Source organism: Vicugna pacos, chromosome 7 (genome assembly GCF_048564905.1).
Source record: "Vicugna pacos chromosome 7, VicPac4, whole genome shotgun sequence".
In the NCBI taxonomy this organism is placed as follows: domain Eukaryota; kingdom Metazoa; phylum Chordata; class Mammalia; order Artiodactyla; family Camelidae; genus Vicugna; species Vicugna pacos.
This window is the reverse complement of record NC_132993.1, coordinates 78,463,566-78,480,911: the sequence shown is the minus strand read 5'-3', so window position 1 is coordinate 78,480,911 and position 17,346 is coordinate 78,463,566. Positions and strand designations below refer to the sequence as shown.

At 40.7% G+C, this 17,346-nt stretch overlaps 1 protein-coding gene across 1 annotated transcript in view; it reads left to right on the top strand.

Moving 5' to 3' along the window:
* LAMB4 (laminin subunit beta 4) overlaps positions 1–17,346 on the top strand; it is a 107,404-nt gene that overhangs the window by 72,587 nt on the left and 17,471 nt on the right. The window contains 9 exon segments of the mRNA XM_072964032.1: positions 749–910; positions 913–972; positions 1,794–1,937; positions 1,940–2,013; positions 6,709–6,805; positions 9,514–9,889; positions 13,316–13,476; positions 16,101–16,303; positions 16,919–17,080. Coding sequence (XP_072820133.1) covers positions 749–910; positions 913–972; positions 1,794–1,937; positions 1,940–2,013; positions 6,709–6,805; positions 9,514–9,889; positions 13,316–13,476; positions 16,101–16,303; positions 16,919–17,080 — 1,439 coding nt within the window.

Sequence of the window (17,346 nt, the reverse complement as noted above, 5' to 3'; positions counted from 1 at the left end):
AGTGATAATTACCATCAGGATAATAAACTATGTGTCTGATTTTTCCCCCTTATTTGTTACCTGTAAGGTTACACAGCTCTCTGGTTAATTCGTACAGCCTCTTCTCCATGTTCACCTTGGCTTGGTTGGTCAGTTCTTTAGACCTGAGACCGTAGTTAGGCTATGTTCCTTAATGGGGTGAACTGAAACATGGAGTGTGGACCCACAGTTTGGGCATCTAAACAATGGCAGTTTCCTTGTGGTTAAAAGAGTGTAAGAGAGATGGGATGGTTTCTCCAGACGGCACTTAATATAAACACGCTCAAGGGCTCACACACCAAGACAGCTCAGCCCTCTTCACTTCCAGGCACATTATCTCACCTCGGCTGTTTCATCTGTAGGACCGGATGAGGGATGGGGTGCCGCAGGGAGAACACGGGCTGAGATGGGCTTTGGGTCCTGAGGCTAGAGTGATGCTGGTTATAGGGGGACCCGGGAACCCCCAGCTCTACTGTTTTTTAAGACTAGAATCCATTCTTCATCTAGGACGTTTTAGTTCCAAATTATCTTTTTATTTTCTGAATGAGTAATAAATTAAAATGAAAGTTTTGTTATTTTAATTTAGGTCACTTTTCCTGATTGATCCCAAATGTGTGACTTACCATCCCTGGAGGAGCCCAAGTATTCTCAGTTTACGTCAGTTCCTGTGCTCCTCCCCCAGCACGCGCGCCCCCCCCATCTCACTGCCTTGCCTCTTCCCTTCTGTCAGGTATGCAGTGTGGTGAATGCTCTGCTGCTTTCTATGGAAATCCAAGAGTTTCCGGAGCACCCTGCCGGCCTTGTGCCTGCAACAACAACATCGACGTGAGCGACCCAGGGTCGTGCAGCCCCTTCACAGGGGAGTGCCTGAAGTGTCTGCACAACACCCAGGGCCCCGCTGCCAGCTCTGCAGACCAGGTCACTTTGGATCTGCCCTCAATCAGACCTGCAGAAGTAAGTCCACAAGACTCCCAGGGAAGTGGGGCCGCTCTCCCGTACTCATTTCAGTTAGGCCAGTAGCACTGGTGCCCACAGGGTGATGGGCTGATGCACTGAACTCAGCAGCGGAAATGGGTGCAGGCCCCGGAGGGACTTCAGATATAGCCACTGTGTACTCGCTGGTGCTATGCGTCTGCCTTTTGTGACCGTTGCCTTTAGCACACGCCTTACTGGATTCAGAGTGTTGTCTCAGAGTGTGGACCAGAATCGCCCCGGGATAGGGGTGGGGTATCAATAGGCAGATTTGTGGGCGGTGCCTCGGACCCACTGAATGGACTCTCTGGGGGTGTGGCCCAGGAATCTGCATTGTAACCAGCTCATCAGGTGACTTTAATGTATAAATAAGAGCATTGCTCTGGACAAGGACAAGGGTTTAAGTCCATGGTGAAGAAAGAGGAGAAATCAACCGCTCATTTTTAGGGCACATTTTACCTATTTCAGTTCACCAGGTCAATTCAGTAGCCAGACCATCGTTACATAAACAGAACTCTGGTGAATGGCATGAGGGGACAGTGAGACTCTGGGTCACCCTGACTGATTATGAGCTCTTGGGATGTAGCAGGCAAAACCATGGGAAATTGCAGTTTGGAAAGATCAGAAACAATTGGATGGGTTGAACCTACTTGGATTCTTTGGTAAATTCTGTTCTATGTAAGGTGTTTCTTCACTGAGCCTTTTAAAGAAACGACACCTCCAAGTGTATAAAGCTGTTTGTGTGGGTAGTTGAGTACAGTGTTACCGTGGATTCACTTCCAACGACGGCTCTGTGATCCCAGGATGCTCCTGTCATCCTTCCGGTGTGAGTCCCGCTGAGTGTCCCCCTGATCGGGGAGCTTGCCTCTGTGACCCTGACACTGGCACATGCCCTTGTCTGCCCAGTGTCACAGGCCGGACCTGTGACCATTGTACCAACGGATACTGGATCTGGTCCCCGGCAGAGGATGCCAGCCGTGCAACTGTGACCCCCAGACCTCTCGCAGTAGCCGCTGTGACCAGGCAAGAGACATCAAATATCCTATTGTGCTCAGAGTGAGACAGGGTGGGGGACAGGGTTTCTAAATACGTAAAGAATGTTTTCTTTACTGTTGTTAATTAGTGTTTTTAGACAGGATTGGCCTTACCGGGGAATCGAATCTACCTTTATCAAGGAGTGAAGAGCACCCCTCAAAAAGAGAATAAGGGTTTCAAAATTAAGCTTTGTCTACTTGAGTTTCCTCCAGGCTTCTCTGTGACTGGGGGAGTCAGAATTCACACACCATGAAAGACAACCTTCTCTTTCACTGTTTCATACATAGAAGCACAGAGAAGCCCCAGGAAATCCATTATTAATCGATGATTATTAATCAGAATGAAAATTACAGGTACCTTCAAAATCCATAATTCCAGGGGTTTTTTGTTTTTATTGCAGTACAGTCAGTTTCAGTGTGTCAGTTTCTGGTGTACAGCACACTGTCCCTGTTATGTGTATATATACACATATATTTGTTTTCATATTCTTTTTCATTAAAGGTTATTACAAGATATTGAATATAGTTCCCTGCACTTACAGAAGAAACTTGGTTTTTTAAAATCTATTTATATATATATTGTGGCTAACATTTGCAAATCTTGAACTCTCAATTTATCCCTTCCCACCCCCTTTCCTGGGACCATAAGATTGTTCCCTATGTTTGCAAGTTTGTTTACATTTTGTAGATGAGTTCATAGTGTCCTTTTTTTTCCTTTTGTTAGAATCGAGGTGTCATTCCCTATGATTCACCAACTGCTTTACATATGGTTGAATAAGATGTCCGCTTATTTTATTTATCTTACGTATTTTATAGCTGCCAGACCACCCACAATTTTTCTAAAGAATGCAGGCTAGTGTACTAGGAGCAAATCTGTATTGTTTAATGTAACATTAATGCTGTTTAACTGCACAAGTTTTTTTTTTTTGTCAATAAAAGAACTTGCACACAGATTTTTTTAAAGAATGTAACATTATTCATGGAGAAAACAACTAATGCCCTGATCAGGGTTTTTTGGCTTAATAAATATATTCTTTGAAACACTTTTCACATTAATAGAGATGTAGGCAGAAGTGTAAAACAAGGGCAAGAAATTTTAGAGTTAAATCCACAGTTTAGGTATTGGGGTTTAATTGGAATCCCAACTAATAAGTATGACTCAGCTCCAATTTCAGCGCTGCTCTTCAGCTTAGTCAAAGGTCAAATTTTGTACAAGGAGACTTTTGAAGGTCGTTCTTGTATATTGAATGTGTTTTCCCTTCTCTTTCTCTCCAGCCCTCCCCCAGCCAAGCTATACCCACACAAATGCACAGCATGACCTATTCTTCCTTTATATGTATGTTTTTTTTCCTCTCTCTCTCTCTTTTCCATTCTCATTCCCTAGGTGATCTCATCTAATCTCATGGCTTTAAACATCCTAGTATAGACTCAAGAATCTCATATTTTTAACTGTAGCTTAGATCTAATCTTTTGAACATCAGACTCTTTTGGTTTGGTTTGGTTTGGTTTTCTTGGGGAGGGGAGGTAATTAGATTTATTTGTTTACTTATTTATTTTAATGGAGGTACTGGGGATTGAACCCAGGACCTCGTGCATGCTAGGCATGCATCCTACCACTGAGCTATACCCTCCCCTGGATATTTTTATATTAGAATAGACTTAGATTTACAGAAAAGTTGTGAAGATAGTCAGAGAAGATGTACTCCACACCCAGTTTCCTCTGTTATTGGCATGTTAGTATGGTACATTTGTCAAAATTAATGAACTAATGTTGATACATCATCATTAATTAGTGTCCATAATTTATTCAGATTTCCTTCTCTTTTTTTCCTTTTACCTAATGTCCTTTTTCTGTTCCAAGACCTCACCCAGAACCCATTCCATTTAGTTGTCATGTCTCCTTAAGTTCCTCTTGGTTGTTTGTGACAGTTTCTTAGACTTTCCTTAGTTTTGATGGCCTTAACATTTTTGAGGAGTATTTTGTAAAATGTCCCTCTATTCAAATCTATCTGATGTTTTCCTCATAATGAGACTTGGATTATGGGTTTTGAGAAGAACCACAGAGGTAAAGTGTTCTCAGCACATCATATCGAGGGTGCATACTATTTACATGACTTATCCCTGGTGACCTGAATTTGATCACCTGGCTGAAGCAGTGTTTGTCAGGTTTCTCTGCCATAAAGTGGCTCTTTTTCCTCCTTTCCATCCATCCTCCTTGGAAGGAAGTCACTAGGCACGGTCCGCACTTAAGGAGTAGGAGGTTCTGCTCTCACTCCTTGGGGGTGGAGCATCTCCATAATTATTTAGAACTTTTCTGCACTGGAGCTTTGTTTGTTGTGTCGTTTTCAGTCATTTTTTAATCAGTATGGACTCATGGATTTTTATAGTATACTTTGAGTTATAATCTAATACTACGTAATTTTGTCGTTCGAGTTGTTCCAGCTTGGTCGTTGGCAGGCCTTTCACTTGGCTTCTAAATGCCTTTAACATACCCCAGTATTGTTTGTTTGTTTGTTTGTTTGTTTGTTTTTCAGTTCGTCCTTAGTTTCTGCACTACAAGATGCTGTGACCTCACCTTGTGTATGTCCTGCCCCTGTCCTAGAATCAGCCATTTCTTTAAGGAGCGCTGGTTCCTTTTATTGGAGATGGCTTTAGAAACCAAGATCTGGGCACTAGATGACCATGCCTATTTTATATGCTCCTCTGCACTACTCACACCAACCATGGAACAAATTGGTAGATCTCCACACAATTACTTGGCTTCCTAAATCAGGAGGAACTCCTAATGCTCATGATACCATGGTCTGACATGCTCCTTAGACCCTGAGGGAAGCATATTTGTAGCGACATTCAAAGAGACCTCACTTCAGTCACGGAGGCTAAGGGAGGTCTTCGAAGCTAAAAATCAGATGGCATTCGTGTAACCAAAGAGCCCCATATGACAAGGGTATTCTGGGTTGTCTTGTTCATAGGGGATTCCTTGGGGAAGTTTGCTCTTTACAATCAGGAAACACTTTCAATGGAGTATAGAAGAGACATGTGGACAGATTTCCAGCTGTTTAAACAGCTACCGATAGAAGTCTCTGGCGTCAGCCAGTAGGCCGTCCCCAGTGCATTGTTACAGAGAGATCCAAATGTGCCGTCCAGTATTTTCATCAACAGTTTTGACGGAGCTGGAGAAACATGCTTATCAAATTTGTAGATATTACAAAATTGTAAGCTAATGTGATCAAGACAGAACAAGGGACAAGATATTTTAACAGGCTGTCATGTTGGCTGAAAACAAGAAGATGACATGTTAACAGGATAAAAGTGAAGTTTTGCAATTGGGTTTTTAAAATTCATTGCACAAATACAAGGTGGGAGTAATAACTTGGCACCAGCTCATGTGAAAAACATGTGGGGATTTTCATTGCTTCAAGTGAGCCAGTGGGGTAGCTGGGCTACCAAAGAGGCAATACCCGTTCAAGCCTGTTCAAGCTGGACTGGTGGGAGTGCCATGTCCAGCTTCAGGGTGGCCATCGTCCCGTGTCCTCTCTACTGGCCAGATGGCTCCAGGAGCATCACTGTCATTTCTGAGTACCACATTTTCAACATCATATTGACAAACCTGTATGTCTCCAAAGGGAGAGCAACCAGCATATTGGCTAGAACCATCTGTTTTGTGCTGAAGTCTTGAAAAGAATTATTGGTGGTTGGCCCAAAGAAAAGAAGCAAATGTAAGTTGAGAATGGCCACCTCTAGTTGGCAGAGGGACTATAAGAGGGAAGCAGGAGGCTGCCTATTTTGTGCAGTTTCCATAGGACAGGACTCAGAACAATGGGAACAAGTTACCAGGAGCAGGTTCTGCATCAGCGTAGGGAAGCATTGCCCAACAATCAAAGACAATATGGCGACACGATAGCTCTGAGGGGCAATAAGTTCCCATAACTCCCTATGTTTGAGCAGAAGCCAGCGGTTACTCCAAAGATGGGTCAAAGCTTGGTAGATCCAGCTACTTTATGAACTCAGGAGTTGTTGGTTAAGCAGATTTGGTCAGGTTAACCTAGGACCACAACAGTAGTGATTTGCTTCCATATTTTTCTTCCGTTAATTTTCCAACTGCCTTTGTTTTCAGAAAAGCCAGTCAAACTTCCAGTTGTGGGGGAGATGCAGGAAAGTTCAGCCCTCAAAGAACACAGTTGAATCACTGTCATTAAATGATTAAGCTTCAATTATGAAAAATGTTCTGTGGAGCAAAATACAAGGCCAGTTAGGAAAAACTCCAGTTTACATTCCATAATAAGAACATGATTTGCCAAATGAATTGATGAATTTCAAGTCTGGGTCATTGGTCTGTCTCTGTTATGGAAGAACTCCCAGAACTGTAGAGGAAAAGAATGTGGCCCATTTCCCGTTATGTGTTTTGTTTTCATTTACATCTGTGTATGTTTCCCAGTTTGGGGCCACCTGTCCCTGAACAGCTGGAAGCAGGCGGTATATTCTGGACCCCTCAGCTAAAACACATTCTCTACTGATCTTTGGCATTGTCGGGGGTGGTTGCTGGCCGTGGGAATCCTCCTTCCTCTGACTTTGCGCAGCTGTATGTTCTAAATCACTGCAGGGAAGACTGTTTTGTATTAAAATGTGTTTTTTTTTAAGAGCATAAAGCTTGTCAATTTCTCACCCATGACTGTTCTCACAGTTTACAGGCCAGTGTCCGTGTAGATTAGGCTATGGTGGGAAACGCTGCAGTGAGTGCATGGAAAATTATTATGGTGATCCCCTGGGGCAATGCATTTGTAAGTACTGGTAATTCTAAAAAACGTGAGTACAGTCAACCTGGTCCCACCCCCGGCTTGCTATGACCCGCCTGAATTTTACATTCCTTTATTTGATAGAAAATTCACAAACTTTAATCCTACTTTTGAAAATCATATTTTTTTAGCCCTAGAGAAAGATTTTTGTTCTGCTATATTAAAACTTTCCGCTATATTAAATGCTAGCCTATATTAAAATTCCTCAAAGTCATTAAAATGGAACAGACCTCTGAGAGCATAACTTGTAGCCAATTTTCTGCTATTTGGAAGCATGTTGACAAAAACTGCTACTCTGGATTAAGGTACAGGCTAGGAGGTGGATCAGAGGCAGCCAGTGGTGGGTATGTTTCCTCAACGTGACTCAAAACTCTGGATCTGTTACATATTCATTTATTGATTTATTTAAAAATATTCACAGAGTGTCTTACTGGGTACTCTAGGTAGTGAACAGATAAGGCAAGGCCCCCAAACTCATGGATTTGTGTTCTAGTGTCTTTCATTCCATGTCTTAGCACTAATTATAGGATTTGGAGCAGGGCTGCCCAATAGAACTTTCTGCAGGGATGCAAGCATTCTATACCTACGCTGTCCAGTGCAGGGACCACCAGCCATATACAGCTATTAAGCACGTGCAGTGTGGCTAGTGCAAATGAGGAAAGCAATTATTTAATTCCTTTAAATTTAAACAGCCACCTGTGGTTTGTAGCTACCATATTGGCAGATTTAGAATCTGGGTTGGTTCCAGGAGAAGGGATTTTTGAATCTCTATTTAAAATTAGATTCCAAAAGAAGTCAATCCAAAGAAATATCGGACATGATGGACTTCTTGTCATAATCGCCTCTATATAGCCACACACAGTGCCTCTTTCCTCCTCTCCATTCCTTTATAAACGTGCTTTTGTGGCTTAAAAAAAAAATGCCTTTGGTTTTTTCCTCACTCAGATACTCAGTTTTCCAAGTGGAACTGCTACTTTAAAAACCAGGAAGGAATTTGGCTCTTGGAAAATCTGTCTTAGAGAATGTCCATCCCTTTGTCCCTCTGATATTTCAATAATCTTATTTTCCAAAAATGCTCTCATCTCTTACAGAGAAAATGGTGCCAATGGTCAGCTCAGGCCACAGACCCCACTAATGTCCCTGGTGGGGAGCAGTGCATAAGGGGGAGCCTTCGCCTCCAGCTGGTGATGTGCACGGGCTGCCCCCAGGGCTTCCTGCTGAGACCTCTGGACCAAAATGAACGTACCAGACAGATGGTGTCTATTTGAAGAGCCCAGTGTGTTCATCAGTTTTTATTTGTATTTGGCATTATTTTCACTCAAGCTGCCAAATGCCTTTTTAAATCACTTGCTCCTTGCAGTGAGGCCAGTGACATAGGCTAGTGATCCCCTGACGTTTTGGAAATTACAGTAACTTCAATAGCCTTCCCCATGCTCCATCCTTGGGCTTAATCAAAAACCTACTCAGTTGAAGTGCATTTAGCTTCAGGGTTGGTTTGTTCGTTTTTTGTAATGAGAACAAAATTTAATTTTCCTCCTCTCTGAGAAGACTTTTTAGAGCAATTTTAGTTCACAGCAATACTGAGAGGAACTTACAGAGATTTCCCATGTACCCCCTGACCCCACAGCTGCAGAGCCTCCTCCATTATCACCATCCCTACAAGAGTGGTACCCTTGTTACAATGGATGAACCTACACTGACACATCATAATCATCAAAGTTCATAGTTTATATCATTGTTCACTAATGGTGTTGTCCACTCCATGGGTCTGGACAAATGTGTAATAAGTATCCACCATTGTCGTATCGTACAGAATTGTTTCACTGCCCTAAAAATCCTTTGCACTCTGCCTGTTCATCTCTACCCCTCCACAGCCCCCCAACTACTCTTTTTACTGTCTCCATAGTTTTGCCTTTTCAGAATGCCCTATAGTTGGAATCTCACAATATGTAGCCTTTTCAAATCAGCTTCCTTCACTTAGTAGTAAGCACGTAAAGTTCCTCCGTGTCTTTTTATGGCTTGATGCTCATTTTTACTGCTGAATGATAATTCCATTGTCTAGTCGGATTACAATTTACTTATCCATTTACCCACTAAAGGACATCTTGGTTACTTCCAAGTTGGCAGTTCTGAATAAAGCCACAGTAAACATCTGTGGGCAGGTTTTTATGTGGACATGTTGTGGATTCATCCGGGTACAACACCAAGGAGCCATTCCCCTCTTCTTGGAGAACAGAACGGTTTTCCTTATATAATGGAAGACAGCCCCCCCAGGCTGGGTTTTTACTAAGAAAAAGTGTGGTCATGGGAATTCTTAGAGAATCCACGACATGCCTGCTTCACCCCGGAGGGCAGGAGCCTCGATCACAAGTGTGTCATCCACCATGAGACCCATGTTTTTCACCCACACAAGTAAAGAACCCAAATGTGAACAACTCATACTCACTGTGAAAACGACACCCAATTATTGTCCATATAAAAACCATGAACTTATGTGTCAGTGGAATGGAAAGAGGAATGCTGTATTTGAACGGCCATTGCACAGATCTCTGAAATTATAATGAATTTCAGTGTTCACCTTAGGAATGGGAGTTGGGAAGATTCTTAGGGGAGAGGGAACAGCTTTATCCTTGAGCTGATCGTAAGCCAGAGGCCATTGACTGACATCCTCAGTTCCTTCTCTTCCTTCTCAGCGTGTGACTGCAACAGGGAAGGCTCCCAGAGGCCCTCCTGTGACTAGGACACGGGCAAGTGTCGCTGCCGCGAGGGTGTTAGCGGCCAGCGATGTGATCGCTGCACCCGGGGTCACGGCCGGGAATTCCCTACTTGTCTTCGGTGTCACTTGTGCTTTGATCAGTGGGACCACACCATTTCTTCCCTCTCTGAAGCGGTGCAAGGGTTAATGAGACAGGCTGCTAACATGGAAGATAAAAGAGAGACCCTGCCTGTCTGCAAGGCGGACTTCAAAGGCCTGAGAGAGGACATGTCTGAAATAGAAGGGATTTGGAGACATCCTGTTTTCTCATCTGGGGAATTCTTAAAAGTCAAGGATTATCATGACTCTGTTTGGTAAGGTTTGTGTGCAAGTAATAGATAGTCAAGATCCTGATTTATCTTAACACCTACTGAGCTTTAATGGCCTTAAGTTTAGAACCATACCTTTGTTGATGTTAGCGAAATGATCATTGTTCAGTTAATAACCAGGCTGGGGATCGAGTTTGTGTGTCTCTTTATTACCTCATTAGGATTACATGTGATTTTTCCAGATGCCATGATCATAACAAAAAGGCAATCATAACGTTAATCGGAAGACCCAAACCCAGCAGAGCTGAAAGACACAAAATTGGAAGTGGGGAGTTTCTAACACAAATTTTTTTTCCCAACCACACACTCAGGGAATTTTGCTAAATGTTCCCTATTCTTAAGTTGTTTAGAAGCCCACATGTTACTGTGAAGTCTTACAATGAGGATGATAATTCTTTCAAAATGCAACATCATTTTTATTATATATCCCTTTTTTAAGTTGTTTCAAGTATATATTTTTTGTGTATATATACTTTTTATTAAAGTATAGTCAACTTGCAATGTTGTGTCAATTTCTAGTTTACAGCATAATGCTTCAGTCATACATGAATATACATATATTCATTTTCATATTCTTTTTCACCATAAGTTACTACAAGATATTGGATATAGTTCCCTGTGCTCTACAGTATGAACTTGTTGTTTGTTTATTTTATATATATTACTTAGTATCTACAAATCTCAAACTCGTAGCTTATCCCTTCCCACCCTCTTCTCTCCGTGGTAAGCATAAGTTTGTTTTCTATGCCTGTGAATCTGTTTCTGTTTTGCAAGTTTGTTTGTCTTTTTTTTTTTTAGAATCCACATATAAGTGATATCATATGGTATTTTTCTTTCTCTTTCTGGCTTACTTCACTTAGTATGACAATCTCCAGGTCCATCCATGTTGCTGCAGATGGCATTATTTTGTTATTTTTTTAATGGCTGAGTGGTAGTCCATTGTATAAATATACCACAGCTTCTTTATCCAGACATCTATCAATGGACATTTAGTTTGTTTCCATGTCTTGGCTGTTGTAAATAGTGCTGCTATGAACATTGGGGTTCATGTATCTTTTTGAATTAAGTTTTCCTCTGGAAATATGCCCAGAAGTGGGATTGCTGGATCATCTAGTAAGTCTATTTTTAGTCTTTTGAGGAATCTCCATGTTGTTCTCCATAATGGCTGCAGCAAACTACATTCCCACCAACAGTGTAGGAGGGTTCCCTTTTCTCCACACTCTCTCCAGCATTCATTTTTATTACATATTCTTGAATCCTTCTTTTCATTCATCGAACATTTCTAGAAATTATGTTGGTTGCTCTGGGCCAAGAGTCAGGAAACCATAGCCCATGGGCACAATCCGGCCTACCACATTGCTTGTAAATAAAGTTTTATTGGAACACAGCCGTGTCCATTATTTGCATATCCTCTGTGGCTGCTTTCCCACTACAGTGACAGAGTTTAATAGTTGTGTCAGGGGCACTGTGGCCCCCAAGGCCTAAAATATTTTCTCTCTGGCCCCTTACAGAAGCAAGGATGAACTAGGTATAGTTTCCACCCTTCTAGGAGTACCCAGTCTTCTAAGAAACCAAGCAGACTAGATTAAAGAATAGTTGAAGCTGCAGAGTTTTATGTTACACAAAACCCAAGCATCAATATAAGGTCACTCATTATCAGTAAACAAAGAATTACTCAAGCCATTTAGCACTGTGTCTGGCACAGAGTAAGTGCTTTTTTCAATTAAAAAAATTTTTTTAATTTAATAGGAGGTAATTAAGTTTATGTATGTATTTACTGGAAGTACTGGGGATTGAATCCAGGACCTTGTGCTTGCTAAGCACACAGTCTACCACCGAGCTCTACCCTCCCCCAGAGTAAGTGCTTTAAGAGTACCGATTATAATAATATTATTTATTATTATTATTGGCCTGAAGAATGGTAGTCTCGACAGTTGGAGCCTGAAGGAAAAGTCTGTAGATTAGCAGAAAATGCTAGGAAGCATTAGTTAATGCTTTGCACTTGAGCCAAGATAACTTAGTCCCATGAATACTTATTGTAACTTCCCTGAACCATACTCTTCAAGATTTGCACCCAATTTCCCCATCATGAGGGATCTACTAATTGTTCACCTGAACCATCTGTGTGTGCTGAACCCAGACAACTGAAGTGGGACCAAGGTAGCGTCATCAAAGAGGAAGGTGATGGAGAAAGAACACACCCAGAGGTACAATGACCAGCAAGGAAACCTCCTGTCACTTGTGGAAGTGATAAGACCCTGTCCAGAAGTAGCACTAAAAAAATCTTGCTGGCAGCCAACTTATCCTAAATGAAGAATTGATTTTTACCCTCAGCTAGGTGAGGGGTTCTGTGTTGAAAGCCTAGGGTAGGTTGACTCTCTTAGACTGACTTAAATGAACCACGTCTGAATGTGTGTTTTCAAAAACCCAAAGCAGAGGGAGACAGAATATAAATAGTTGAAATTGAAAGATTCAAAAACTTTTGGTCTACTGGACCTTGTATGTTGGTCATATTTTTTCTTGTAATTTATTTTTAATTGAAGTATACTCGGTTTACAATGTTGTGTTAATTTCTGGTGTACAGCATAGTGATTCAGTTATACATATATATTCCTTTTCATTTCTTCTTCATATAGGCTATTACAAAGTATTAAATATAGTTCCCTGTGCTATATAGTAGGACCTTGTTGTTTATCTATTTTATATATAGTAGTTGTATCTGTTAATCCCAAACTCCCAATTTATCCCTCCATCCCACTTCCCCCTGGTAACCACAAATTTGTTTTCTATGTCTATGAGTCTGTTTCTGTTTTGTAAATAAGTTCATCTGTCTCATTTTTTTAGATTCCACATATGAGTGATATCATATGGTATTTTTCTTTCTCTGTCTGGCTTATTTCACTTAGAATGACGACCTCCAGGTCCATCTATGTTGCTGCGAATGGCATTATTTTATTTTTTTTTATAGCTGAGTAGTGTACCATTGTATAAATATATCACACCATCTTTATCCAGTCATCTGTCAATAGACATTTAGGTTGCTTTCATGTCCTGGCTATTGTAAATAGTGCTGCTGTGAGCATGATCATTTTTTTTTAAATTGAAGTACTGTCAGTTATAATATGTCAATTTCTGGTGTACAGAACAATGTCCCAGTCATGCATATACATACATATATTCGTATGATCATATTTTAAATGAGTGCTGAAATACTCCAGGAAGCTGAATTAGCAAGAAAGAGATAAGCCATAAACAGAATAATAAATTGTCAAAGGGAAAATTGGAGGGAAAGATCCATTCAAATTATGAGGCTACCTAATAAGGAGGGCAGTTTCTTTACATGTGTTTTTTCCACCAGTCTGTCAAATGTGATACAAGCTTGGTTACATTTACTCTCCTTTTCCCCTATAGGAAACAAATCATGGAGCTAAGTGAGCAGCTGAATAAAGTATGTGAATTTCAAGTTCTGAAAGAAACAACAGTAAGGATGGGGAATGAAGCTAACCTTTTACTTGAAGATCTTCAGGAAGAAATTGATTTGCACTCCAGTGCCTGTAATGCAAGCATCATGGGTTAGAGAGAAAATGCACCTTAACTGTTTCTGGACAGAAGGTGATGAAATCTGTAGTGCATTCCATTAGTGAGTCATCCTGCACTTACTGCCACAGCATCTGAGCAATTTGGAATGTGAAAACACACCCGTGAAAGGTATTATTTGTGCGTGAATATTTCAACTTTTTAAACATTGCAGAGCCAGGACAGCATTTGCTAATAATGTCCAACACTAAACAAATATGACAACCCAAGTATTCTAATGCCAAACCATGCAAGGGTCTCATGCAGTCAGCTGCTTGGAAATTCTAATATGGCCATAAGGAAATGAGAAGATGTGTTTCTGTGACTTCCTGAGTATAAGCCACTCTGTTTCCAGCAACCATATACGCAAAGGAATGTGAGGCAAAAAGAACTTAAACATATCTCATAAGAACTTTGTGGGGATTCAAAGGCATCTAACATACTAAAATCCCGTAGTTCATATTGCATAGTTCTTAAAAATGAGCAGAATCCATGCCAAAGCCAAGATCACCTGGGAGGAGAAATGGAACTCTAAAGTGAAAGTTAGATGAGTTCATTTCCTCATCTCCCATGAGATCCCCGTTACATTTGGAAATGGGCAGCTTGTTACTACCTGGAGAGGCAGCACTGAACTCATTCACACCTAACTCATCTAATTGAAAGGGAAAATATACATGAATTGCATCTCAAGGCAAAAACATTGTCTGCTCTTCCTTATCCTGGACGCCTGCTCCTGTTTTCCATCTAATCTTGACCTAAAAGAGAAAAAAAAGATGGCAATTATGAAATGGCTGAAAAGTATTGCAATCACTATTAATGATGTGCAATAAATGCTGTGTAAAGAGGAGGGAATTGGCTCTGATCCTAACCTGGAAGAAGGTGCCAATTGAAAGAACTGAAAATCCATCAGCAGTCACCCGAGCCATGCAGAAGAAAGCAGAATGGCCCCATGCTAATCCTCTCAAACTTGGCAGTCCAACAGCAATGACTGAACTTTTTCTAGATGCCTGACACCGTGCTGCAGAGATGTGGAGTAAATACAGCAAGTCCTCGCCCTGAAGTCACTCCAGTCTGAGGGGAAGAGAAGCGTATAAACAACTTTAAACAACAGAAAGACTTCATCGGGGCATCTTCTGGCTATTCTGGGTACAGAGGAGAGAGAACAGAATTCTTAGATAAAGCTTCAGGAATTAGGTGACAGTTGAATTGGGCATCACAGAATGCAGATAAATTTGCCAAACAAATAAAGGCAGAAAAATCATTCCAAGCAATAGGAACATGGGTTTTGTCTTGTTTTGTTTTGTTTCAGGATAAATGAAAACCATGATATATTAAGAATATGTTAGTGTAAGAACCAGGAATGTTTAAAGGAAAAGATATGGTTGTCATGCCTGGATTATGGTTATGTAGGGAGTGAAGACCAGGACCCTGGACCTTTGATTCCTAAAATAGTTCAAAGCCCTAATAGACTATCATTTACATTAAAACTTCCCATATTACTTTCATGAATTTGTGTTTTCATAAAAATATGGAAAATACAGAAAAGTACTTAAGAACACGGGCTCTAGGATCGAACTTCCTGGCTTCATCTCTTACTAGCACGGAGAACTTAGTATCATCAGAGCCTTATTTTCTCACTGATAAAACGAGGGTGATCGTGTGAGTGTGCACCTCACAGTGTTTTGTGAAGATTAAGGGTGAAAATTGGAAGTACAGGCACAGAGAAAGCATTCAGCCTGTGAGCTGTTGTCATCAGCTTCAGTATCAGAGGTCAGCAAACTAGTCCGCCAGCACATCCTACCCAAAGCCTGTTTCTGTAAATAAAGTTACACTGGGGACAACCTTATCTCTTTACTTAACGTTTTGCCTGCGGCCGCTGTCACTCCACAATGGCAGAGTTGAGAAGCTGTGACAGCAATGCTATGACCAACAGCCCTAAAACATTTACTCTCTGGCCCTTTGCAGAACAAGTTTGTCACCTCCTGCTCTGTATAGTTAGGTAGACTTAGTTGGTTCATCGCATTCAGGTTCATAAAGATGGTCAAAATTAATACCTCACATTTGTGGAACACTTCACTGAGCATTTTTATATGATCTCATGTAATCTTCACAAACTATCACTAGTTTACAGATAAGGAAACACAACCTAAGAGACTAATGGATTTGCTTAAGGATGTACCCAGACGATAAAGGGAAAGGACAGCATTCAAACACATGTCTGCTGGGGGGAGGGTACAGCTCGGTGGCAGAGCCCATGCCTAGCATGCACGTGGTCCTGGGTTCAATCCCCAGTGCCGCCACAAAAAATAATAAATAAATGGATAAAATTAGTCACCTCCCCCCACAAAAAATTAGAAATTAAAAAAAATTTTTTTGATTAAGAAGAACACAGATCTGCAGACTTAAATCTCAGGGCTCTGTAGCTGTTGTATCTATGTCTGTGACACGACATTGAATCTTTCCCCATCAAGTGCAGATTCAAAGACAACATATAATTTTTGTATTGATGATGGAGACCAAGCCAGTACAGTCAAATTCTGGAATGGTGATCCTGATAACCCGTGTATAATTTCGTTTGTTTTCACAAAATTCCATCTTCCCTCAGTTTGTGCTGATGTAGATGCCTCAGAGAACATCAGGAAGTATCAGAGATCTTTATCTGCTGCAAAGAAAACTGACGATACTGCTTCCATCGTTAATAAGTCTGAAAAAACCAGGAATGACTTAAGTACCGTTTTAGCTGCACTAACCTCAGAAGAAAACTTGTCATTGAAAATATCAAAGCAGATCAAGACACCGGATATTCAAAAATAGAATGAGAAGGTAAATATTCGTGAGAGTATAGTAAAAACTACTTGACGTACAGACCTATTGTATTCTCTTGTTATTTCCCCATCTTAAATTTTATTTCTTTTTATTTATATTTTATAAATGTATTATACATATAAATCCTCTGTTATATAACATAAAATAATATAAATGTATTAGATTTTATTTTTTATTTCTTAAGTCAAAGTTTGTGAAAAATCAAAGAGTAAAGATTGTGGCTTGATTTTAGTACTTTATATTATTTACTGTTTTTAAAATGGTACAGATTATGGACATTTATTGACATTTATTCCTCCTGCCCTATTATAAGTGAAAGGTAATTTTTATTTTAAAAGAAAAAAATGAAGTTAACATGGAAATGCTAGGCATTTGACCATTTTCCCCAAAACCTGTAAGTGTAAAAATGACATTGGCACAATTGCTGATACAAATAAGTTAGATGTTTATTCAGTTACCTGGGAAACATGGAATGGACCACATCCATGTACTAAGCGTGAACAACTGTAAGAAAGATCTGTGAATACAGCAGTGCCTTTCCTCAGTGAGCCTGGACGGCATTAGAAAAAGCTCTGCCAAGTTCCTTTTTACATAAGTCCCTTCTCCCTCCAGGTGTGCGGGGGACACGGGGTCTCGCCCTGTGTGCTCTCGCCCTGTGGTGGCCCTGGCTGTCGCGGCTCCCTGACTCTCTCCAGCAACGCCCTCCAGAAAGCTCAGGAAGCAGGGTCCCTGACTCGCAATTTGAACAACCAGGTTCAAGGATTGAAGAATCAGGTAAATAATGCCATCTCATGCTTTATTTGTAAAGCTGTAGCAATTTTTTTTAAAAAGCAAGCTATTTGAAATTTTTTAAACTTCCATTTAGCTTCTAAGTGAAAGGATTCTAGACGTTCTGTGTTCTTATGCCTGGAAACAGAATAAAAATATAGATGTGGTTATAAATGTAGATATTGAAGTAGACGTGAATATTGACGTATTTTTTACATATACATTATATATAGTGTAAAGTGTGTGTATAATATGTGTATATACAATATACA